Source organism: Danio rerio, chromosome 15 (assembly GCF_052040795.2).
Source record: "Danio rerio strain M-AB ecotype USA chromosome 15, GRCz13ab, whole genome shotgun sequence".
NCBI classification, from domain to species: domain Eukaryota; kingdom Metazoa; phylum Chordata; class Actinopteri; order Cypriniformes; family Danionidae; genus Danio; species Danio rerio.
Window position 1 is genome coordinate 39,306,630 of NC_141035.1, and position 27,415 is coordinate 39,334,044.

At 34.8% G+C, this 27,415-nt stretch overlaps 1 protein-coding gene across 1 annotated transcript in view; it reads right to left on the reverse strand.

Moving 5' to 3' along the window:
• Positions 1–27,114, reverse strand: part of fcgbp (Fc gamma binding protein) — a 63,981-nt gene extending 36,867 nt beyond the window's left edge. The window contains exons 1-8 of the mRNA XM_087284414.1: positions 27,023–27,114; positions 13,346–13,652; positions 10,527–11,762; positions 8,001–8,347; positions 6,017–6,581; positions 4,266–4,684; positions 2,825–3,004; positions 2,160–2,730 (exon numbers count right to left, since the gene is read on the reverse strand). Of these exons, the coding sequence (XP_087140540.1) occupies positions 2,160–2,730; positions 2,825–3,004; positions 4,266–4,684; positions 6,017–6,581; positions 8,001–8,347; positions 10,527–11,762; positions 13,346–13,394 (3,367 nt within the window). The 5' untranslated portion in view covers positions 13,395–13,652; positions 27,023–27,114. The remainder of the gene's footprint in view (positions 1–2,159; positions 2,731–2,824; positions 3,005–4,265; positions 4,685–6,016; positions 6,582–8,000; positions 8,348–10,526; positions 11,763–13,345; positions 13,653–27,022) is intronic.
• Positions 27,115–27,415: the final 301 nt, after the last annotated feature.

Below are 27,415 nucleotides of genomic sequence, written 5' to 3' on the forward strand. Positions count from 1 at the left end.
CCACTTATCCCCCCAATGCCCTATTCATTTAGAACATTCTAACATTCAAAGTTGGAATTATTAAAAATAAAAAAGCATTAAAGTTATGGGTTGTTCTCTAAAGAAGTAGTTACTCCACCCAGTTTAGAGCGTCATTATGGGCGTTTAATGTTATAACTAACGTGGTTCAAGCGATGGATCTGCGACAGAGAAACTGTGCGTTTTGGGAAGCACTCGTCACTACATCGTTCTTTTCCTTAACGATGCATCGTACTATGATAGTTCAGCCGCGAGTTATGTCATTGTTTAGGAAACACACCCCTGATTGGCTAAAGTAGACGTCTAACATCAGCATGTTCTAGACGTGAACGCGCTCTTTACGGTTATCTTCTTTCTACGTTCACACAGCGCAGCAATCTGGCATGTTACAATTCCTCTTTCCGGAAAATAGCCGAAACGAATTTACCGGTATTTTCAAAAAGGGCCCGTTCACACATACAGAAGGATCTGTATGTGTGAAAGGGGCTACTTTAAACGGGGTGGAGTAAAAACTTCTTTGGAGGAAAAACCCCATGATTTTTTGTGCACATTATATTGTTTTACACACATGCGCATTTAAAAAATTAAAAAATCCAACATTTGTTCTGGTAAAAACATGCACTCATTTTCCTTATTAATTGAAATATATACATGTAAACGGCACATATAGGGCCAATGTTTCCTTTACAAATAGGCTATTATTGAGAAGATTCCATATTTTATTTTAAAACATAAAACCACTTTGCTAATACGTATTGTTATCTCATATATAAATCATATAAATTGGTAATTGCTGTAATTTACAGTAGGCTATTTATTAAGAAATGAAAAAAAAAACCTACCTAATAATAATTATCATTATTGTCTTTATTTTTATTATAATTAAGAAGGATCTTGTTTATTTATTATTTTATTTATTGTAAAAGTCTATTTTTACAAGTTGACACATTTAAACCACTGCAAAAATGTTCTAACCAACAGGCCCATGTCATATATTGTACAGATTTCTTAATAAATAGTCTAGTATGAAATAAAACCAATAATGTATGCTCTATGACGTGAGGTAAATTCATGTTTTAAATAATAGCTCACCTATACAGTAGCTACAGCCAGATGTACCTCTGGCTACATAATTCACTTTCTCCAGAAATGTTGACAGGGATACATATCCACAATGAGCCTGTGTTGCTTAAATCAGTGTCTTAGGCTAAGTCAGAAACTGCCTACTACTCAGTAGGTTTGGCATTTGAATTTAAACGTACTACTCAGCCGTTAGAAAAGTACCTTCTATTGTATGAATGTGAAAAGTATGAATGGAATTCGGATGTACTACATCCGCCATTTTTTCATGGTCACGTGACCTACATGCGTCATTTGCGTCGATTTACTCCCATTCATGAATTCTCTCACAGGGCATCATGGGATAGCTCAGCGTGCATGGAATGCGTACTTCAGAATCTTGTCGGAGGTAGTAAGTCATCTGGGGTCTTCTCGCATACTGATTTTCGAATTCTATGAATTCGGACACAACTCGGCTTGCATACTGATTGTGCTGTACTATATAGTATGGAAGTATGCAGTTTCGGACGCAGCCTGTCATTCATATTTATTTAAACTGTGCTTAATTTCTGTAAAATTATTTATATCATTACCACATCCTGAACATTTTTTCAGCCAGACTCTCATCCGACTTATGTAAGCACAATAACTCCCATGATTCCATGTTCATTTACGGCAATATGTATCAACGCCTTTGTTATGGTTATGAATAAGTATATTCAAGTGGGAAATTGTACATATTGTGCCTCTAACGATAAACAAATCTACAACTTCCTTTATATATTAAGAAAAGGATGACTTTGGGGTATGGCATCAAAAGGATGGGAACCCCTTGGGCTAGATTATCCTGTCCAGTTTGATCTCGAATAGCCTTATTGAATGTCCTAACACACCCTTTTATCCTCACTATCTTTGTTTTTTGTGCTCTGCTTTAGCATTCCCAAAGCCTTTGCTGATGTGAACGAAACCAGTACTACAGCATCATGAATGTCTATCTCTACTTAATCTTGTGAATGGAAACAATATTCCTCGGTGTTTATTTCCCCAAAAGTTCTCGGTACAAAATGCCAGAAATCACCCACCACAGAATTCAGCACTTCTCCAGGGACTGATGGTCTTTCCCATGGCCTGACAGGAAGATGCATACGTCGTTATGGCTTGGCATAGGATATCTCGCCTTCCTCCATACAGGCAGACATCATAAACACAGTCCTCAAAAAATGCACCAGGGTTTAGGATGGTATGACAGTCCCCGAAAGGCCCCTGTGGGTCCCGCAGCAGCCCACAGTAATCAGACGTCCCATAGAGACTCATTTTGGACGGATCGCAAGTCTGACAGTTGTCTGTGCAGCCATGAGCACAGCCTGGGATCTGAGCTACAAGCCAACTGGCACCAAACTCCATGGCTCCATAAGAGAGTGAAGTTGTTCCTTTGACAGCCAGATCATCCTCTGGGTTTCCATTATAGTTCCCGCAGAGGCCACAAACGGCACCCATGTAGGTGCTTGGGACGGTGACGGTTGCAAAGCTGTTCCAGTCAAACGTGACTTTGAGGCCGAAAGAGGTTTGAACAACAGCATAAAAGCCACTTCTGAAGACAGAAACCTGACCTTGAAGAAGATTAAATGGGAGATTCAACAGTACACCGTTGACCTGGAAAAGAAAGCCAATTCTGCTTCAATTTCACCGAGCTATTTGAAATGATAAAATAGTTTGGCAGTGGTTTAGGTGTGTAAATAATACTTACGGTAACAAATCCGGCATATTCTTTATCGATAACAATGCTGATGTTATATACTTTAATCTCCAGTAGTTTGGTGAATGTCACCGCTCTGCTTCCACGGAACTCATTTTGCACCAGCACATTGAAGGGCACCAGGCCAGGAGCTGAGACACAGACTCCAACTAACTGATATACGCAGCTGCCCTGAAAAGAAAATTTATACAAATAATACTTTTATTTTGTACAAAGACATTGAAGCAATGAAGTATTAAGTATTTTTATGTAATATTATAAATTTACATTACAAATTCATTTATTTTTCTTCAACTTAGTTCCTTATTTATCAGGCGCCGCCACAGCGGAATGAACTTCCAAATATTCTAGCTTATGTTTTACATAGCGGATGCCCTTCTAGCCGCAACCCAGTATTGGGAAAAACCTATACATACTCATTCACACACACTCATACACTTAGGCCAATTTCATTCATTCATTCAATCATTTTTCTTTGAATTAGTCCCCAATTTATAAGGGGTTGCCACAGCAGAATGAACTGCAAACTATTCCAACTTATGTTTTATGCAGCGGATGTCCTTCCAGCCCCAACACAGTACTGGGAAAGACCCATACACACTCATTCAAACACACTCACACTTCATTCATTCATTCATTCATTCATTCATTCATTCTCCTTTGGCTTAATCCCTTATTTATTAGGGGTTGCCACAGCAGAATGAACTGCCAACTATTCAAGCATATGTTTTATGCAGCAGGTGCCCTTCTAGCTGCAACCCAGTACTAGGAAACACCCATACTCTCTCTCTCATTCACACACTTATACACTACGGCCAATTTAGATTATTCAATTCACCTTTAGCACATGTCTTTGGACTGTGGGGGAAACCAGAGCACCCAGTTCACGCTGGATTCGAACCAGCAACCTTTTTGCTGTAAGGCAACAGTGCTGACTACTGAGCCACTGTGCCACCCATTTTAGTTTTATTTTAAAAGTAATTGTAGCCATTTAGATTTTTAAATTTAATTTAATTTTACATATTTGATTGCCTAATTGTTTTAATCAAGGTAATGAACAATTTCAATGTGACTTCATGAGTATTTTCAACATTTTGAATATTTTGATCATGTTTTGCCAAATAATTTATTGACATATTATTGCTCCCCTAATTTTTTGTTGTTCAAAATAAAGTGAAACGCCACTAAGTGGATACATTTGACAGAACGTACTATGGTTTTTAGGCTGCCTTTTTGGGACAAACTAGTAATCAACCATATGAAAAAAGTTTTGCAAAAACAAAACAAAACAAAACAAAAAAACTGTCGAAAACGATCATTTGCTACATTCATTTTTGTCAATGTATAACAATGCAAAAATCCCAATAGCTTTTCATATTTTCTAAATTTTCTTCCATTTAGTGTGGTAAAAATGATATCAACAAAGTAGTACCTGGAAATCGAAGAACTTCCCATCAAAGGTGTAGTAGTGTGGGTCTCCCAATGCCATGCAGGTGCTTTGGAGGAATGGATAACACCCCGTAACGCCATTGACCACCTCACAGCGCAGTCCTGCTCCACAACTGGCATCCTGGCATTTAAGAAGTCCACCCTCTACGGAGCAATGACAAAGCCGCTGGCAAGCATTATCCGCCCAGAAAGCCTCCCCAGCAGGAACGTATCGTCCATTGTAGGAACAGCCACATTGAGTCGATGCGACACATTTGGATCCACTCAGAACAAACCCAGGATCACAAGTGCACGTTTCAATACAAGGTAAAGTGCAGTTCTTATGAGACTTGAGGTCCATGCAGGTCAATGGGCAAGCACTACCACAAGATTCATAATGGCTGTTTTCAGGGCATCTGTAAGCTGAAAGCACATTCAGATAATATTAATAACAACATTATTGTTTACTATGTGTTTTGCTTATTTCTTCAACCCAGGCTCATTCTGATTACATACCGCTATATACATTTCTGGAGGGAGCAAAATAGGAGCTACGTATACTTGCAGTTTTTGTTTTTGCGAATCCACCATAGGTCACTGTGTGCTTTTTCAGATCTCAAATTTCTCTTTAGAGTGTCATTCGCGCCTGCTGCTGTCTCGTAAATCCACCAGAGGCTGCTGTCAACTGACTGATTTACTGAATGACCAACCAACCTATCCCCCACTCTCTCCTAAACTCAACCAATAGTGTTTTAAAAAGCACTGATTGACCCGCCCACCACCTTACCTAACCCCAACCGCAGTGTTTTAAAAAGCATTCCAGAAAAAGAAAAGCCCTCGTCTGATTTTTACTACATTTTCAGATTTTACCACATTCTCACCTTGTTATTTACTTGTTTATTTTATTTTTGTTTTGTTTTACCTGCTTTCTGGAAGCGTTTTTCTCCGGATTCAAACCTCATTGTCGCAGTTAACTCCGCTCTGCGTCTCAAGTCCACCGACATACATGTCGAGCTACCAGACAAACTGGTAACAGCGGGAAAGCTGTCCATATGGAGGTTGGCGATCAGCTGGACAGCGCAACAAGGAAGGGGGTCATACTGCCCCGTAGCATTCGTTTTAAAAACGAAATGCAGCCATTCGTACCTCTGGCTACATATTTTGCGATCTCCAGAAACGTATATAAGGCTGCATTCTCAGAATGAGCCTATGTTGACAAATACATCGCAACAAGTCTTTATCTCTGCCATGACAACTTGTCATTCCCAAGAAAACATAACTTGTCAAAATTCTGTCATAAACACGATGGCCATGAAGCATTATAATTGGTTCTGATCATGTTTTATGTGAAACAAACTGTATTTGTCTTTAAAATGTCTCATTAAAAGTGTTAAAAATAGTTTTTAAAACAGCGTTAATACTATTTAATGACATTTTATTAAGAAATTTAGCTTGTACTACTGTAATTGAGGTAAAAAAAATAATGGTGTTATAAAATTCATGCTATATTTATAATGGCTTCATGACAATCATGTTTATGACAGATTTATGACAATTATTGCTTTCTTGGTAATGTCGAGTGGTCATAACAAACAATGCCATGTTTGGATTAAAACGTCGTAACAGTGCAAATGACACTTATTGGCAGTTGTTATAAGCATGCATAAAAACTCATGTGTCATTGTCATGATTATAAAGGTTTAATGGAAGCCTTATGAACACCCCTTTAAGTAAAGTCTTACTTCTTATACTTACTACAATTGGCTGCTTCTCTCCATTTGGTTAGCTGTATCCCAACACGTTGACATACACTTGCATACACCTCTAACGCCTTACACAAGTAGCTTCCGCTCCCGTCTGCCATGCAAACATCATACACACAGTTGCGGATGTAAATATTAGGGTCTATAACAGAGTGACACTGGCTGAATGGATCCTTCATTAAAAGTCCACAGTAGTTTTCAGTCTGCCATTGTTGAAGTGCTTGAGCATCACATTCATGGCCACCATTATCATCTCTACAGCCTTTATCAAGTGTTAAGTTCTGGACTTTCCAACTTTGGCCAAACACTGTCGAATTGGGAGCTTGGGTGCTGGAAGGCATTGTAAAATCATCAGTAGGATCACCATTGAAGTTGCCGCAGAGTCCACAGACTTTATTCATGAAGGCAGCAGGCAGGGAAACTGTGAGATAGTGGCTCCAGTCATACTGTACATTCAGTCCGAAAGAAAAAAGGATGCTGACGAAACTCCCAGACTGAAAAATGTTCACTCCAACATCATCAAGAATGACAGGAAGGCTCCACAAAATCTGGTCAATCTGCAGGAATAAAAACATAATGCATATCAAAGTAAACAGTTCATTTTTATGCTGTGTTTTATTAAAAAAGAAAAGAAAAGAAAAATTTTAAGGGGCCATATTTTGTTTTGTTTTTCTTTAGTGTGTTATGTAGATGTTTAAGCATGTTTAAAATCTGAAAGTTAAAAAGTAATGGCCTTCCAAAAATGGCTCGATTGAACTATTATGATATTGCTAGATATTATAATTGTTTTAGATGCTATAGATTTCAAAAACATTACAAAAACTCAAAAATCAAAAACCATCACTCTTTCTAACACTGAAGCAATATATTTATATCTTTATATATGTGTTATGATCACCAGCAGTGTTGCCCTTGCAGGCTACTGGAAAACACTCCCTGTCATTCTACCGAACTACAAATCCCATCATGTCCTGCAGTCCCACACCTGTTTCAGTTCACCTCCTGATTACACACTCATAGCTTAAGCCGAGTAGATATCGCTGCAGCCTGGAGGCCCCCAAGTGGGAGGTTTTACACCACAAGTAGTTTGGGTGACCTCCAAGAGGGAGAGACTTGTGCTGCAGGTGGGCTAGGTTTAGGTGGTGTAGGTGGAGTAGACATTTATAAAAAACATTAGGTTATTGGGATGTTAGGTTTAGGTTTGAGGCATGTGTAGACATTTATAAAACACAATGTTGGTCTTTGTGTCATGTACAAGACATTAAATAAATAAAAAACCTAGTTTTGTACAGCCCACTTGGAGCTCAAGTCCCACCCACTTGAAACAGGCTCTGACCTCCGTTTATACGGTTCTCACTGAAGCTGGACTGATTACTTGGATTATACATACACTAGACACACTGATATCTAATCGTGTTATACTGTAGTGTGCATTATGTTAGCATTTTGCAGGATTGTCTTGCCATGTTTTTAAACCTTTGTTTGTTTTATGTTAATGTTTGTTGTGCCGCCTGCCTTGACCTGTCACACCATTTACTCTTTGAATTATCTGTATGCTACTGTCTGCTCCTGTACTGAACCTTGTTTGCCTGATGATGCTCTTAAAAAGCTGCATTTGGATCCAACCCCTGTTGTCACCTTATCATTACAGTATGTATTTTTGTTTTCCAAAGTAATCACTATATTTAAAAATAAATAATATTTACAATAATACATTTATGGAATCATTTGCACTTTTGAGACACCCCCTAAACTGTCCATATCTTCTTAAAGGGGGAAGTGAAGCAACTGCTTATTTGAATTAAAAATTAAGAAAAAAGAAAATGTTTTTTTAATGCTCACACTTACAAAGTAATTAATTGGACCTGCTATAAATAATTATATGTTTGTTAATTTGAGCTAAAACATCAGAGACACTTTTAATGTTCTTTCACAATGCATTTTAAGTTTTAATTGATTTTGTAACTTCAACTTACCTGGACTTTCCCGGGTTTAGAACTGTCAACACTGATTGTGATGCCACCGATATGCACAGTTACTTGTGCCACATAGGAGACTCTTGTGTCTCCACGGTTTTCATTTCTAGCCAGGACTTCAAAAGCAGGCAGACTGTCATTTTTCTGGCAGTTCTTGGTGACAACATAGGTGCAAGTGCCCATAAAGTCAAAATAACGCTGGTCAAATGTGGAATAGTGAGGGTCACCCATAGCCCAACAGATTCCTAATGGTTTCTTCACACAGACGGGGAATGAACCCTTCATCATGCAATCCTCATCCTCATTACAGATGATGCCGAAGCAAGAGCGAGGTGATGCCAAGGCCACTAGTAAAAAAAAGAGATATTGATTGTTTAAATAAGAAAGTGAGTCTAAGTAAGAAAGTAATTGGATGGGTTTATGATAATTTATTTTTTATTGTAATACATATAGTTAAAGTCAGAATTATTAGCCCTCCTGAATAATTACCCCCCATATATGTTTAATGGCAAGAAGATTGTTTTCAACAAATTTTAAAACATAATAGTTTTAATAACTAATTTCTAATAACTTATTTATTTTATCTTTGCCATGATGACCGTACATAATATTTTAATAAATATTTTATTATAATTTTTAGTATATTAATAAGATACTAGTATTCAGCTTAAACATTTAAATGCTTAACTAGGTTAACAAGGCGAGTTAGTGTAATTAGACAAATCATTGTATAAAAATATATATATATAGCTTAAAGGGGGCTAATAATAATGACCCTTAAATGTTTTTTTTTTTTTTTTCCTTAAAAACTGCTTTTATTCTAGCCAAAATAAAACAAATTGTCAGAGTTCTGCCACTCTGGTCTTGTAAATTCTTGTTTTGGTAGCAGAGCTCGGACACTACCCATGTCTGGTCCTGTTTCCCATTGTTTCTTTGCACTCGAGTCCTCGCTCCTTTTCCCCACCTCGACCGTGACACAAATAAGACTTTCTCCAGAAGAAAAAATATCATAGGAAGTATTGTCAAACATTCCTTAATCTGCTTAACATCATTTCAAAAGTTCACACTTAGCTGATGATTGATTATAAAAGCTTGTTTGGCATGCTGTCCTGGGAGAGAGCCCTGAGCTTATGAGATCCTAAAACCCTGGGTTCCCTCCCATTTGCAGGGGATTTTGAGCTCAGGTAAATCTCGATAAACTCCCCCCAGCTTATTTCTAGCTAAATGATGGATATGGATGACTGGGAGTGGAGTACTCAAGTTTGGAAGTGATGTATCAATTTTGTCTGTTCAATTTACTTAGGGTGCTTGTTATTTGTACTATGGGAGGAACCCGGGGAAAACACACGTGAGCATGGGGAGAACAAGCGAAACTTTGCACAGAAATTTCATCTGGTTTAGTAGGGACTTAAACCAGAGGCATTCTTGCTGTGAGGCAACAGTGCTATACACTAGGCTGCCGTGTCGCCCATCTGAAAAGGAGGGAAAGTAGGGATAGGTGGGGGAGGGGTTCTTCAAGACGAAGATATTGAGATAAGAAAACTCTGGTTATTTATAGGGAGTTAGGAATCATCTGATTGGATAATTGATCATAAGCTGATGCTGGAACAGCTGAGAACAATCATAAGCACGTGACTCTCTCGAAAATTGTTTATAAATAAACTTCACTGGGAAACATTTGAAAAAGAAAAAAAATTCACAGGGGGGCAAATCATTTTGACTTCAACTGTATATTTCAAACACATTATTGGAATATAGTAGTCAACCTTTAAATTGAATAAAAAAAAAAGCATTTCAAAATTGTTGTAAGACAAGGTCAGTGTATATTTTGGGCATTGGATTTTAATATTAGAAATGGATATTTAAAAAACGAAAAAAGAGCCTTTTTATTTTTGCTTTAAAATTAAATAACGAAAATTGAAATGCGAGGCAATTTGTTTTTTATGGTGAAAAATTGATATGCTAAATTGAAAAGTGATTTGATTTTCTTTTTTCAGTTCGATATATATATATATATTTTTTTTTTTTTTACTGTGTAAAAACAGAGGTTTCATCAGGGTATGCACACTAGTGCCGCTCAGGACTCTGTTCATATTAATGCCTGTCTGAGTAAAGTGTGTAGTGAGAGGTTTTACAGTCTTAAAACAGCTATAATAATTGTAAAAAATAAAGCTGTTAATTCCGCAGATTTCGCCTATTGCGTGTTATTTTTATAACATAACTACTGTGAATAACGAGGGACCACTGTATTCCTTGTATAAGGGCCGGTTATAGGCTGTATTTATTTATTTTGTTGAAAGCTTTTTTATTAATGAAACAACCTTTATGATGTTATATGCAACCTTATCTTTTACAACACTTTTTTCAAGAGAAAGTTTTAATATTGTTAAAACCATAATACTTCCAGACAAAAGACAAGAACAACTTTGACGAAAGGTTTTGATCCACTTCAAATGTTGACTACTGTATGGATTTTATTCAACTAAAACAGGTTCTATTGTAATTTTAATTAGAAAGTATAATTACCTGGATCAGTGCATGGGGCTGGGGCTCCGTACCCATTAGCTTGATCAAATCCAATACTATAGACACCAAAAGAAGCACTCGGATGGGTTATTTTGTGCTGACCTGCTCCAGTCTGGTAAATCAGCTCAGTCCAGGAATAGTTGCTGTTTTTGATGACCCTCCATTGTATGTTTCCAGGTACAGACGAGCCATCAAATTGAATCCCTGCTTGTTCTCTGGTGGGAACAATTAGGAGGGCTCGGTTGCCAAAGCCTGCTATCCCATCAACCGCATACGAGGAACAGAAACGGTTGCTAGGCTGGACATTGACAAGAAACGGATCATATATGACACCGCTGGATGTTCGCAGACCATTAAACAAAAAGAACACCTGGATTCCGCCGTCCGCCATGATGTTAAGACCATCAGGAAACTGGATTTTGTACTCTAGGATAAGACCTCGCTGAAGAACGTTTGTTAATGTAGTACGGCCAAACTGAACTGTTATATTTGTAGACTGAGATGCCTGAATATAAATGCTGTCAAACTGGGTCTGGATGCTAAGCGGAGCCACCAGGTATTGAGTTCCCCAGCTTTGCACAGGCAAAAGTTGCTCATAAACGTGATTGCACTTAGAAAACCACCAAGTGCACATGTGACCCGAGTACACAGCGATTGGAAGCTGCGATGAAATGCGGGATCCTGTTAAATCTCCTTGACTTTGGATTTGTACATTTTCAAAAGGCTCCAACACCACAACTAGTTTACTACCAACAGCATACAAGCGGCCTTCGAATCGGACCGCTGCTCGAAGAAACACCTCCACAGTGTTTTGCTCTTTACCGTTGATCAGCACAAACTCCTTTAGCATAGATGGAGGGGAGTTGGTAGGGGTGAACACAAAATATTCAGTGCCCCATTCACTCAAAGGGTAAACCAGCGATGTATCTGCTGTGTACTGTTTTGAGTTTAATGCGGAAACTGTTATATCTTTAGATGACTGAATGGATACAGTATTGCGGGATCTTTTGGTGCCGGAAAGCTCAACTTCATTGGGGAGGGTCACCGTGATGCCCTGACCTGAGGTCAGCTGCACCTCCTGAGTGAAACGAAGACCTGGTATGTAGACCTTTACCAGGCAATTATAATTCAGACAAGTGATATAAAGCTGAAAGAGCGGGAGGTCAAAAGGAGAAACATAGTTTTGCATGAACGCGGTGGCAAATTCTTGTCCTGCAGATCGAGCCTGGATGCCATCTTTAGGAATTCAAGAGAGAAGAATTGAGAGAATTATTTTATATAAACAGCTTGGAAAGACATTGATATCAAATGCCATTGCATATGCATTTATTTACACGTAATAATTTGTTGCATATTTTAATGATTACTTTATAAAGATATTTGTCCATTTTAAATCAATGAATGTTTATATAAAATATACACTACCGGTTAAAAGTTTGGTGTCTTTTTTTTTTTTTTTAATTAGGTATCACTTTATTTTCATGCTCCCTTTAACACATTTTGTTGTATTTAAGTTACATTGCATTTACATGCCAACTAATTCGCATTAGATTATAAGTAGAGTGTGAGGTTAGGGTTAGGGTTGAGATTAGGGTTAGTATAAGTTGACATGTACTTGCAAAATTTCTCATAGTCAGTTAAATGTCGAAGTAGCAGTATCAACAGATATTAAACAAACAGTCTTCTAATACTCTAGTGAGAAGTCATTGGCATGTAGTTGCAATGCAACTTTTAGTCAACAAAATATGCAATAGGAACCATCAAAATAAAGTCTTGCCAAAAATTAATCTGTTCATCATTTATTAAATGTAAAAAAATAAACATTTATTAAATGCAAAACAAATGAAATTATTACTCCAGTCATTGTTGCTTTTATTACTATTACAAGTAATAATAATAATAATAATAATAATAATAATAATAATAATAACAATAATAATATTAGAGTGATTTCTGAAGACTGGAGTAATGAAGCTGAAAATTCATCATTAAAATTACTGGAATTAAATTAAATTAAATTAAATTAAATTAAATTAACTACTTTTGAACAGTAATTTATTATGCAATAACATTTCACAACTTGTACTGTAAATACAGTACAAAAGACCTAGAAATCAAATGGTAATTGATAAATAATTAATTGATAATTAATTAATTAATTAAATTAATAATTAATAAATTTAAAAGTTCATCAGTATGTTCTCTAAATAAACATTTAAAGGGTGCAACTAATGACACACACACACACACACACACACACACACACACACACACACACACGCACGCACGCACGCACGCACGCACGCACGCACGCACACACGCACGCACGCACGCACACACGTACGCACACACGCACAAAATATTAGCAAACTTTGTATAATGATTTGAATAATTCTTCTAAAAAAAAGTGGTGCTTTGTTCATTATTTTGGTTTTGTCTTCCAATGAAACGTCTAAAGGTTCCAATTGATTCAAATGATGTCAATAGTTTAGGTAAAAAAAATCAACTTGATTAAAACACATTTTCACATGATATCAAAAGAAAACAACACTTAACTTCTTCGCTTTGAACATATATGTTAACTTAAAGTTTTTTTTTATATTCTTATATTAGAAAACAAACATTTTGAGAATAACATTTATCTTTTTGGAGTGCTGGCAACATTTAATACAACATTATACCACATTCTGCTGTGATTCTTAACTTTTTAAAGGTGAAATGTGGAAGCAAGAGTCAATTAAAACTTTAAGAACTGCAGAAACTCTTTAAATGCATATTGGTTAATTAAAATAGTAATTCAAAAAGATAAAGAGCCTTACCCCAAAACAGAAATATCACAACACAAACTGGTAAAAGATTTGCTCCCATGATTAGCTGTAAAGTTGGCTGTTGATGAAGCAGCGGTAAGATTCAACATATATTTATTTTAACATGCCACATGAAAATATGTTTTAATGCTGTTTACCTTCATGGGAATCAAGAAATATAAAGCCTTTCATCTTCTGCAGTCTTTTAAATACCTATTATCTCAATCTCAAAACCAATCAGAGAACTGCCAAGTTTAGATCCTGGAACATGGGACATGACCTATTTGAAGATAAGAGGATCCTTTTTCTCCCTTAAGACCTGAAAGAAAAGTTCAATAACAGAGATGTAATGTCCTTCAAAAAATGCAAACTTAACAAATTAATAATACAATCTATATCTGCGCACAACAATTTATGCAAATAATACATTATGACTTTTCCAAAAACAGTGAATTCACTGCTGTGAAGGTAAATGATGAAAATGATATACAAATAATATACAGCTATGAAAAAATATTAGGAGTCAATTAATTTTGAAATAATTTGTCATTAAGAATTTCTTTCTTTGCATAAGATGTGCCATGTTTTCAAACAGATTTCTAATCATTTAAAGGGCACACATTTTACCACTTATACAAGACGTAAGATAAGTCTTTGGTGTCTCCAGAAAGCGTCTGTAAAGTTTCAGCTCAAAATACACATCAGATAATGTATTATAGCCTCCAGAATTTGTCCATTTTGGTGTCTGAATACAGTGTAGCTTAGCCTGTGGCTTTAAATGCAAATGAACTGCTTCTCCCCACCCACCGTTCCCACATGTGTGTCTGCTTTTGCTGTGTTATGTCAGATAAACCGCAGTCAGTGACAGAGACAGCTCATTAGTCAAAACTACCAAGTAAGTTTATTTCATGTATGTGGTGGAGTTTATTCAAGCCTTTCTGAAATGATGAGTCCCAATCAAATGCCATTTGCAGTACACACACACAGACACACACACATACATTTACGCGTTTACTGACACCATGTGGCCTTAGTAATTCTAGCGTTTAAGAATTAATCACAATTTTACTGTATTCATTACAAACATGCTCTGTTTTTAAAAACATTTTAAACATTTAAAACGTATAAAAATCATTGGAACAGATTTTTAATCACAGTTTCTTTGCAAAAAATGTTCTGTGGACATGTTTTTACACGTTATCATAGAAACATGGTGCCTGTCAATCAGTTAGGTGGGTGGGGGAAAACTGCACTTATGTCACATTGCGGTGGGCCTAAAAATCACTGGGATTTGGGCCCTATTTTAACATCAAGAACTTAAAAAAAAAGAGACTTGTTGGGTTTACATCCCTCCATTATGACTGGAGACACTATACCTACACACAGTTGTGTCCAAACAGGTTACAAAACATGATTTTCATCATAGGTGCCCTTTAAGACAACACAATGTCAATGTTTTGACATCAGAAGAATTCTAAAATTAAATATTAATGGAATAAACCCTAATCTTGAGATTTAATTTCAAATGTTTTAATTTCAGAAATCATTTTGATCCATTTTCATTTACCTGGAAAAATAAATAAATTATTTTGATTTGAAAGTTGGAAAGGTTAAAAGCTTCATTTATACCTAATTAAGATCTTTATATAAACACAAACATTATATATACAGTTGAAGACAAAAATATCAGGCCTTCTGTTCTTTTTTAAAACTAGTTCCCAAATGATTTTTAATGGAGTAAGGAATTTTTCAATTGTATTTCCTACAATTTTTTTTCTAAAGTCTTTTTTTTTTATTTTTGCTAGAATAAAAGCAGTTTTTTAAATATTTTAAATAAAAATATTTTAAGGTTCAAATTATTAGTCCCCTTAAGCTTTTATATTTTGATTGTCTACAGATCAATCCATCGTTATACAATGACTTGCCTAATTAACCTAGTTAAACTTTTAAACTGCACTTTAAGCTGAATATTAGTACCTTGAAAAATATTTTGTCAAATAATTTGTACTGTCATCATGGCAAAGATAAAAGAAATTACTTATCAGAGATGAGTTATTAAAACTATTATGTTTAGAAATGTGTTTAAAGAAAATCTTTTTTCCGTTAAACAGAAATGGGGGAATAATATACAGGGGGCTAATAATTTAGGAGAGCTAATAATTCTGAACTGAACTTTAAATAGCTGAAAGGCAATTTCTAATCATTTTTTTTTTCTAAAAAAATCTTGTGACAGACTTTATTACACAACATCTGGGAAAAGACAATCCCCTTGGGAGTTGGCCAGCATAAAGGCGTCAAAGCTTACAAATCCCATTATCAGAGCACACAAGCGCATACATCAATATTGTAACCATGAAACTTCCTGTTGGGTTTGATCTTGTGTTAACAGATATTCCCAAAGATACACAATAACCACACCTCACAATGAAGACAGACATAGGAAGAGGAAATAAACATTACCACATTCTGGTTTCTGTTCATCTACAGTACAATGCACTCCCATGAGTCCCAATGAATAATGCAATGAACATCACTGTACATCTCACCCCCATTTACACCCAGATTTATCAAGCACGTGAATGTACTGTGTAGTCAATGATGCATTATTCCGAAGCCTAGAGAGTAGCAGCACCTACTAAACCTATTCAGAAGTACAGATTTAATGATAAAATATGCTTTGAAACTTTTATCTGCTCATGTTACAGCATGTAAAGCTTTTTTTTTCTTTCATGCAAAAGGTTATGAGATTCATAACTGTGCTTTAAGTGCATGGCCTTTCGCTTCTTTTCTATACTTGCTCTCTAAGCTACAAAACCGCATAGAGTTCTAATGCAAAAAGAAATGAATGATATTCTTTACATTTATCAATTTCAGAAATTATCGTTTAGCCAAAATAATACCTAATGACATACTTTTTTTTTTTATAATAATTTTTTCGGGGTTTTCACCTTTATTTTTGAAAGGACAGTAGAGAGAATTGACAGGAAAGCCTGGGGAGCAGAGAGAGGGGAAGGATAGGCATAGGACCGCGAGGCAGAATCGAACCTGGGTCGCTGCGAGCACCGGAGTGCATGTGTCGACGAACTAACCACTAAACCACTGGCGCCGACACCTAATGACACACTTAAAGGCCTATTCAAAGATTATTAAAATGATTATAACTACGGCTGCACAATAAATCGTTTCAGCATCGATATCACAATGTGTGCATTCGCAATAGTCTCATGGCAGCATCTGCAATGTGGAGTTAGGATTATTATTGTTGATCAGCAATGACGAATGTTCAGTGTTTACATTTGACATTACATTTGATTATTCAATAATAGGGGCAGGACAAAATGGCGATATGCAGGAGGTGGCACTTCTCGTAATGGCGGATCGAACATATATCAGTGTTGCAAGTCTAAAAAAATATATGTGCTGTTAATAAAAGAAATAAATTTTATAATTTTTTGATGCAGTTCCCTCTTCATTTACAAATATCATGATAGATTGTGGACGATTTTCTTGTGATATACCTCTGACATCATGATCTATCATTATCAGGGGAAAATATCATGATAATACTGTACACTGTAAAAAAAAATCCGTAATTTAAAAAAAATGAATGAATGAATGAATGAATGAAGTGCTGCAATATATAACTTCAAATAAAAGTTCTCATGTGTACGCTAAGATGTTAATAACTGTAACCCCGGGGAGTGACACTAACAACAGAAGTTTGGATCCACATGCAGGTTTATTCAAAGTCAGGCAAGCGATGGTCAACACAGGTGTAAACGGGTATATGTAGGCAGTCTAGAATCGTAATCGAATAACAGGCAAGAGGTCAAAAAGGCAGGCGGCAGGCAGAGAGAGCAAGAATACAAGGCTTGGTCGAAATACAGGAAAACTAGACAGGAGTAACGCGTTGTAATGTCATCTATACAGCTAACAAGACTCTGCTAAGTGAATGAGTGAGTGTGTAGCTTAAATAGTGTGTGCAATCAGTTTCTGACAATGCTCAGGTGGTGCGAGGAATCAGTCTAGATGAGGAAGCATGTGTGAGTGTGACCGGAGTGCATGTATGAAAATGTGGTCCAGAAGTGGCGGATTTGTAGTCTATGGTTATTGAGAGTGAAATCCAGCGATCTTATGAAAGACGGTCGCTGGTAATCGTGACAATAACATTCAAAAACATGCATTTATTCAATTATTTTTTTATGCAAGGCTTTGCTGTGGACTGTCAGAAGAAGAGAAAATAATACGGGGCCATTTGGCAATAAATGTGTATATGGTTGCCAAAAAAAAAATAAAAAATCTAATTTCAAAAATAAAATAATCAAAATCCTGCTTTTAGGAGCTCAAGCATTGCAAGTGACAGGTAAACAGTAAAACAGTACACAGTTAACAGTTATAACACTGAATCTTGGTGCGATGTTATACAAATATAAGTATTGCTATAATACGAGTTGCACCATAATGGAAAAATCTGACATTGCAATATTTTATTTTGCTGGGTTTTATATTGTGATATGAATACAATTTCAGCATTAACTTTGATTGGAATAATTTTGTAAAGTGAATAAAATAAACTGCAAGAATAAATAAATAAGATAGAGCAAACATAAAAGTGAAATAAGTATTCAGATATTTAGGTACAGTAGTACGATACGATATACACTATGAAAAAAATCCGTTATTTGAAGTTTTTTTTTCCGGCACCCCAGCTGCCAAAAAACCCTAAAAAAAATTACAGATTTTTTTCAAATCGCAATATAAATCACACCAAAATAAAATATTGCGATGTCACATTTTTCCAATATGGTGCAGCCCTAATCATAACAATTCTTATGTTTGTATTTGCACCAATTTTCAGTGTTGTTACTGTTTATTGTGTACTGTTTTACTGTCACCTGTCAATGCTTGAGCTCTTAAAAGCAGGATTTTGATTATTTTATTATATTTTATTTATGGTTTAAGTTTTTGAAATTAGATTTTTTTTTTTTTTGCAACAATATACACATTTATTGCCACATGGTCCCATATTGTTTTCTTATTATCTGACGGTCTACAGCAAAGCCTTGAATAAAAATAATCGAACAAATGCATGTTTTTGAATGTTATTTACGTCTTAGCATAAACATGAGAATAATGTGTACATTGAAAATAAAAACTTTTATTTAAAGGTGCAGAATGTAAAATTGCTTCAGTTAAAAAAAAACAAATTGTTTAGTTTTCAACAACTGATATTTCGGTCAAAAAATTTTATTTAGAGGCAGCACTGCATTTATTCATTTATTCGTTAATTTTCCTTCGGCTTAGTCCCTTTATTCATCAGGGGTCGTATTCAACAGCGGAATGAACCACCAACTTATCCAGCGTATGTTTTACACAGCGGATGCCCTTCTAGGTGCAACTCAGTACTGGGAAACACCCATACACTCCAACATTCACACACATACACTACGCCCAATTTATTTTATTTAATTCACCTATACTGCATGCCTTTGGACTGTGGGGAAAACTGGAGCACCTGGAGAAAACCCACACAAACACGGGGAGAACATGCAAACTCCACACAGAAATGCCAACTGGCCCAGCTGGGATTCGAACTAGCGACCTTCTTCCTGTGAGGCAACCACCATCGTGCCGCCCCCACTGCAATTATCTAATAGATTATTTTAATATGTCATTAAATGATTATTGTCTAACTATATCTGAAAATATGTTGTTTTTTCCCCAAAATATACTTGCTTGATATTTTAGTAAAAGTTTTCTATAAATCATGGTAAAAATATTTGATTCATTCACAAAAAAATGCTTGTTTAAATGACTTATTTTAATCTTATTTTTTATGATAAATTCACTTAAATTTGCAAAAACTAAAACAGCAGGGAAAATAAATATTGACACGTCATCTTTTTTTCTCAGAAAACATATTTCTAAAGGGGCTGTTAACTTGAAATTTTACCCGGATGTTGGTCAGAACCAAAGAAATCTATACAGTATATGCAATGTAATGTAATGTAATGTAATGTGTATTTATATAGCGCATTTATTGTGTATGGCCATACACCCAAAGCGCTTCACAATCATGAGGGGGGGGGTCTCTCCACACCACCACCAGTGTGCAGCATCCACTTGGATGATGCGACGGCTGCCACAGGACAACGGCGCCAGTGCGCTCACCACACACCAGCTATTGGTGGAGTGGAGAGACAGTGATAGAGCCAATTCAGTGGACGGGGATGATTGGGAGGCCATGATCGTATGGGCCGATAGAGGGACTTTGGCCAGGACACCGGGGTTACACTCCTACTCTTTCACGAGAAGTGCCATGGGATTTTTAATGACCACAGAGAGTCAGGACCTCGGTTTAACGTCTCATCCGAAAGACGGAAAACAAAGAAAACAAATCTAATTAGTTTATAAATTAAGTTATACATAATTAGTTTATAAATTAAGTTATACATAATAAAATAAAATGACGGATGAAAAAAAGCATTGAACACATGAAGAAAGGGAGCTGTAGAAAGACATGGAAAGCCCAGACAGAAACTGAAATCTTTCTGTAGTTTTTTAGCAACCCTCTGCCCTTCGCCATTGTAAATTAATATCCAACATTTACATTATGCTGGATGATGAAGATGAAACCAGGGTGGACATTTGAGCAATTACAATGATCTAAAACACAGCCCAGAAACTCTAAAATGCAATCATTAAAAAAGCCTTTTATATAAAGTATTACATTTTAGTAATCAGTACTTTCTCCTTGTGTCATTCCATTGTTATTACACATAACTCATTTTTTTATGTTTTTTTTTTTTTTTTCCGTCAAATCTGGTTTATTTCCATGTCAACAGCTACTTTAGAAATATAATTCCCAGGGAAAAAACATGACTTGTTCAATAATTATTTTTCTTATTGTGAGGTAACTTAATTCCTTTTGTTTTGTAACGTTGTCCCAACACAAATCGATTGTGTGGAATCTTTTTTTAAATAAAGGGTTTTACACAATTCATTAATGTTGTCAACACAAATTTTTAAAGTTAACTTAAAACATATAAGTGGATTGAACATAAAGCAATTAAAGCTCTCCCAAAAAACTAAAGAAGTGTGTTGTTTAAGCTCATTTTACATTAGTAGTTTGAACAAGCAGCAAAATCATTGTGAGTGTATTTTAATGCATTTACAAAATATATGTTCAGATGCACTTTTAGACTTTGACCTATCTGTCACATATATAATTCCTCAATATAGACAAAAAGTGCAAAAATCTCCAATTTCTGTGTGCAAACTGATAGGTGAGCTTACCATTTCCCCTACATGCCTTCAGGGAAAACATATTCCACTGACCTTTCCAAACACACAACTGACAAACAACAGCAACTTTTGGGTTTGCCACAGTATGATGTCACTGGAAGGATCAGTGGGCGAGTGGGGAAAGTTTGTTCTTGTTTACAGTGCTAATTAACAATGTAGGAGGTGTGAAAGCATCAGTGAAAGATGAGAATCAGAAGTACGGATATACAGTAAGAGGTTAAGATCGCAAGTCTAACATTGATTTATGTCCCATGAGAAAGAGAAAAAAGGTCAAAACCCGATCAGCACATCAAAAAAATTGGTATAGCATGTGCATTAAACCACATAGGGTTCTATATATAGATAAAATTAGGCCAAAAAGATTAAATACACTAAATTAAAACCAGCAAATGAGTTTAAAATAGTTTCACACATTTCCTACCTTAGAAAAAAAAGACAAATCAAAATACAAAGTACAACACTGCCATCTAGAGGTGATTAGTCCAACTCCATTTAGCCCCTTTTGACCACTCTGCGCATAATGAAAAGATGCCAAGATGAAATTGCTAGTCTAAATACTTATCGGTCAATAACGGCTGTGCATTAAGAATGCATTGCACAACGCTGCCAGGCCTCATATGTGAATACGAATAGCCCAAAGTCTCAGCTTACCGGCATTTACTTGGCAATAGTGCCATCAATATCATCTTATAACCCATCCTATAGGGCTTTCCTTTGACATGGTTTCATTTGGCCATACGCCATTGTATAAGTAGCTCAATATGGTGCAATTAATGCATCAAACTTGCTGTGGTTTGCATGAATATGAATGCGCACAGAAAAAAATAGGCTTGTCACTCAATGCAGAGTGGATTGATCTGCTGCGGAGGCTAGAAAGAAGACTGATGATATCGTGTTCATCTTTTTATCTGCATTAAGATAATGCATGACTTCACCAGCATTAATCCGAAACACAGAACTGCCCATTTAGCCATCACTTCATGATAAATGGCCGTATTTGACTGCATGACCTGAAAAAATGATTTGAAAGGTGCGATTGCAGATATAGCATAGGGGGAAATCAATAAATGTAACATAAAATGCACTGTGAAAAATGTAATGAATAAAATTAAGACAACAAATGTTTATGTTGCTTTATTTTATTTTAATAGGTCAATCAGGTTTTAACATTTTTTTAAAGTTGAACAAAGTTAAACTTAATATTCTTAGTCAGGTTGATTGATGCAATTTGATGACTAGAAAAGTTAACTTGATTCGACTTTAAAATTTAACACAGCAAGGTTTTTTACAGTGTGTAGAAGTTTAAATATGTATGCATTTCCCTTTAATGAAAAAATAGTAGTGATAATAAACTTTTCAAAGGGAAGAGATAGTTTTTTTTTTCTTGAAGAAGAAGAAAACATTTTTAGATTGCAGAGGATTTGGCTTAAGGGTATTAAATAATGTTTTAAATAACGTTGAGCTTCTTGCTCACATTACTTTCGCTCCAACAGACGTCATTGTACATGGTGGGCCATTTATAGGGATACACCTTAATAAACTTATTCGAAATTTCTTAAGAAAAACAATAGTGTGCTTGGTTTTAACGTAACTTTATTTTTATAAAGCTACTTATATATTCTTATATAGTTATTTAAAAGCTCCCCTCACATAAACTAATGTGCCACAAACAGGATGTTAATATCACCAAGCATTCCCATTTTATTAAGGTGTACCCATATAAATGGCCCACCCAGTAATGTGAAGAGCCACTCTATATGTGGCTTTTTGACTCTTAAAAGTGTTGACAGATGTTGACTTGCATTTTGTTAATCAGCAATGATTGGAGTTTCAGTAAATTAACAGCAACTTTCATTTTGGGGGTGTACTATGCCTTTAAATACAGGTTCATTGGCAGAAAAGACAAACTAAGCATGTATGTTTTGTGCAGAATTAGACACAAAAATTAAATAAATAAAAAAATAAAATAAAAAATAGTAAAATAAATAAACAATTTTTAAAAATTAAATAAATAAAATGTTACAATAAAAAAATGCTACAATAATCCAGACACATTTAAAAAAAAAAAAAGGTCTTCCTTCCACACTTGATGATGCTCTCCATCATAAATATAAAAAATGCATAAATGTAAATATGTGATCTTTTTAGATTTCAGTATAAGAACTTAATGTTTTTGTCCTACAGAAATTTACTTTTAGTATTTTCCAACATTTCAGTTCAGACAAGAACAATTAAAACTGCTTATGCGGGTAGAGAGCATTTTAAAACAGGAAAAAAAGAGTGGATGTCACAGCCTCAGAGACACATTAAACACTCAAATGACACAACATTTCAATAAATGTTTCATGGCAATATTAATAAAAGTAACAAAATAAGATATTTTGCATTTAAAAAAGCAAAAGATCTTCTTTTATGTGCCACAGAAGAAAGCAAGACTTGCAGGTTTGGGGGAAAAATCTGTTGGTTTACTACAGAAGTTGTCATACAGGTTTGGTTTGAGACAACATACGATCATGTAAATAATGTTCATTCAATGAACTAGGATTTTAAACTCTAGATATGCACTTTTTTATTTTAGTACACATATTTTAAGGTAAAGAAAAAAAAATCAAAAACAGCTCTTCAGCAGCTGCTATAATCTAAAAGCACAAGTGTTTCTAAAGTAAGAAGTTCAACCCTTTAGATTTACCTCCCACTTTGCAGTTCCCTCGGAGGCCACAGGTTGCAGCAAAGCACTTGCTAAGAAAGCTTGTGCAAACCGAGAATATAAAGCTATTGACTAAAATGTGTTGGTCAAAATAGCAAGTAATATATTAAAAAAGCCAGTGAACGAAGTGACGTTTATGCTAATCATTTGTAAATATATTTGAAAATGCGGCAACACCAAAAGGTCCAACAGTATCAAATTTAATCACATATAAAAAACTCACAGTAATGTTTCGAGCACAGCGGCTTTTTGTCAGACAAACTGCTCCATAATGTGTCACTCTGGTGTATATGCTCTCAGATTGCATCATCTCATTCTATAAATTGATGACAAATATAGTACAAACCACCAAAAACATCAATAATGATAATGAATTATAACAGATCAGACAAAAAATAGAGAAAAAAAAGATAGATACTCTGGAAAAAATGCTGAATTCCATACAACCAATTTATGGAATTACATAGTCACAATAACATTTCCAAAAGAATTATAAATACACAACCTATTTATCAGTATAAATAGATATTTATAAATAAAATAAAATACCTTAAAACTAAATAAAATAAATATAATTAACAAAATAATAATAAATAAAAAAATAAATTAATTAATTAATTAAATTCAATAAAATAAATATTTTAAATAAAATATTAAAACGATAAATAAACAAATAAATAAACAAATAAATAAATTGATACATAAAATTGATTAAAAAAATAAAATATATAAAATAAAATAAATTATTAAATAAATTATTAAAATTAAATAATAAATAAAAGTAAACAGAATAATTAAAATAAATAAATAATTTAAATAAATAATTAAATTTAAATATATAATTAATAAAATAAATAAATAAAATGAAACAAAAAACTAAATAAATATATAAATAAATAAATATAATAAATATAATAAATAAAAAATTAAATAAAACAAAATAAATAAAATACATTGAATAATTAATATAAATAGAAAAATTAAATAAATAATTAAATTAAAATAAATAATACATTAAAATAAATAATGAATTAAAAATAAAACAAATAATTAACTGAATAAATAAATAAACAAATAATTAACTGAATAAATAAATAAACAAATAAACAGAATAAAATAAATTATTAAATAAATAAATAAATAAATAAATAAATAAATAAATAAATAAATAAATAAATAAATAAATAAATAAATAAATAAATAATAGAATAATTAAAATAAAACAAAACAAAACGAAACAAAACAAAACAAAAAACAAAACAAAGACTGCATCTCACAGTGAGGAAAGATGACACTTACAGTGCTTACACTGTAAATTATTATAATTGCAAACATACCCTCCCTCTAACTATAATTACCACAAGTCTTTTCTAGCCGTTTACCATGGTTAGCTCAGGTGATATGATGTGTCATAATTCACATAATACTGTACTCAACACCAAATCTTACATGTCAAAAAAAAAAAAGATTTCATATCTCAACGTCAAAAAATATATATACAAACATCAACTTTTAGAAAATCCATATGCTGACACATTTCACAGTCCTAGCAAATTATGAATTTCTCATCCAACTGCTTCTCAGACCACTGTCACGCCTCAGGCTGTTGTTCATACTTTCGCCTCCAACCATGAACTAATTGTTTAATGAGCTGCTTTAATATCTGAATGTCAATGCGTCTACCTGCGCAGATCACCTGAGGCTCAGTCGAGGCATCATGGAAAAAAATGTGACCTGTTTTTCAACTCTGTTTTTGGCAAACGCATTGACCCTGCAGACCTTTGTGTACTCGAACATACAGCACTTTTGCGCTGAACCTGCTTGTTATGATGCAACTCGAAACAAGCTGCCCCCATTCTTGACTCGCCGTCCCCTCCCTTCACCTCCAGCGCACATACACAAACAAACAAGCAAACAATAGAGAGGGCTTCTGTTTGTGGCGATGCAAACACATATCCCAAAAACACCCCTCTGCCCTCTCCGATGCTTATGTAGTCTTTGAGCGATAGAGTGTGAAGAGTTTTCACTAAAGACGCCGCTTCCAGATGCCGATCGCTCTTGAAACTACTTGTACTCCATTATCAGCCCATCAAAGATACAAAGTGTGGGTCGTACAAAGACTAGCACGTTCGCACAGAAGGGCCGCTGTCTGTTATCATGAGACATTTTCTTCCTTTTAGTCTGTTTTTGAGGTCATGCTGTAGTGTGCTCCTAGTAGATTTGCTAAACGTACTGTTTTTCTCTTTGAGAAGAACAGATCATGACTCATCCTGCACCTAACAGATCTGTGGCCAATCAAAATGCTCAATTCCTTGTCTCTAATACCTCCTGTATCTAAATGGCATTAAAAAGGAGATAGTTATTGTACAACTGAAAATGCATTTCAATAATATGCTAAAATTGAACGCATTTTTTTTTTCAAATATTTCCCAAGTGATGTTTAACAGAGCAAGAAAAATGTAAAATGTTTTTATTTGTTTTAATGTTGTTATTATTATTATTATTATTATTATTATTATTATTATTATTATTACTTGTCCTCTCCCTGATTTCCCATCCTCCCCTTTCCTCGACACCTTTGTCATAAATGGTATTACTTTTATTTTTTGTTATCATTATTATTATTACTGTTCTGACTTGTCCTGTTATCTTTTCATTATCATTATTACAAGTATTTATACCATTATCATTAGTAAGGTTGCAGTTGTTGTAGTTGTAACGGTAGTAGTTGTAGTAGTAGTGGAAGTAGTAGTAGTTGAAGTAGTAGTCATTGTAATAGTATTGATTGTTATTGAGTAATTGTTACGGAGATTATAGAAGTTGTAGTTCATGTAGTATTAGATGTCATTGGTATAGTTGTAGCAGAAGTAGTAATGGTGTGGTTGTTACAGTAGTAGTAGTAGTAGTCGTTGTTGGTGTAGTAATATCAGTAGTAGATGTTGTTGATGTAGATGTAGTAGAAGTGGTTGTATTAGTAGTAGTAGTAGAAGTAGTAGTCGCAGTAGACGTTGTTGTATTAGTTGTAGCAAACACTATAGTAGTGTCAGTAGTGGTAGTCGTTGTAGTAGTATCAGTATTAGTAGACACTTTAGTAGTAGTAGTCGTGGTTGTGGCTGTAGTAGAAGCAGTAGTAGTTGTTATATAAGTAACTTTCTGTAGTAGTAGTTGGTGTAGCACTTGTGATTTATTATTATTGTTGTCAGTTATTACTGTTGTCCTTTCTCTCTTTTTACTCTCATATTTACTATCATACATTAATAAGCATTGTTGTTACTCCCTACCTCTGACTGGTTTCTTTCTATATGTTTTATCTATATCTGTGACACTTGCTTCATTTATTGACTGTTATTGTTTCTAATGTATGTACTCTGACCTGTCCACCAAGTTACCTTTACATGCATACACACACTCACACGCACACACTCACGCACATACCAGTACCTGACTATATTGTTGATGTTTTTGTTTTGTTTTTGTTTTGTTGCTTTGTATTTGTTATCTGTTGATGTTTTCTTGTATTTGTATGATTTTTGCATATTCTAATAAAAAAAAAAAGTAAAATGTTTTTTTTGATTGATTGATTGGAATGAAAACATTTGAAAAGCAACCTAAACAGACAGCAGCCAGCCGTCTGCAACTCTCACATGGTCACCTACTGAAGCTAAGCAGGTTAGTACCTGGATGGAAGACCACATGGGACAGCCAGGTTGCTGCTGGAAGTGGTGTTAGGTAAGCAGGGGGCGTTTAGTGTTGGTCCTAATGCCCCAGTATATTGAAAGGGGCTGTACACTACTTAGGCCCCATTTACAGTAGTACGTTTTAGTTTTAAAAAGGTGTTTTAGAATGAAAACGATCTGCGTCCACACTAGCGTTTCACCCAGCGTTTCTGAACAGCTCTCCGTCTACACCACACCAGTGAAAATGCACATCACGTGACCACACACACACTCTCTAGCACGCGCTGGAGCATAGATGAGAGCTGTGCTCGTTGGATTGTTCATCAATGATCTACCGGTGGATCCAATCTCACTATATTTGTTAAATGTGATATTTAATTCATCTTGTCTCTA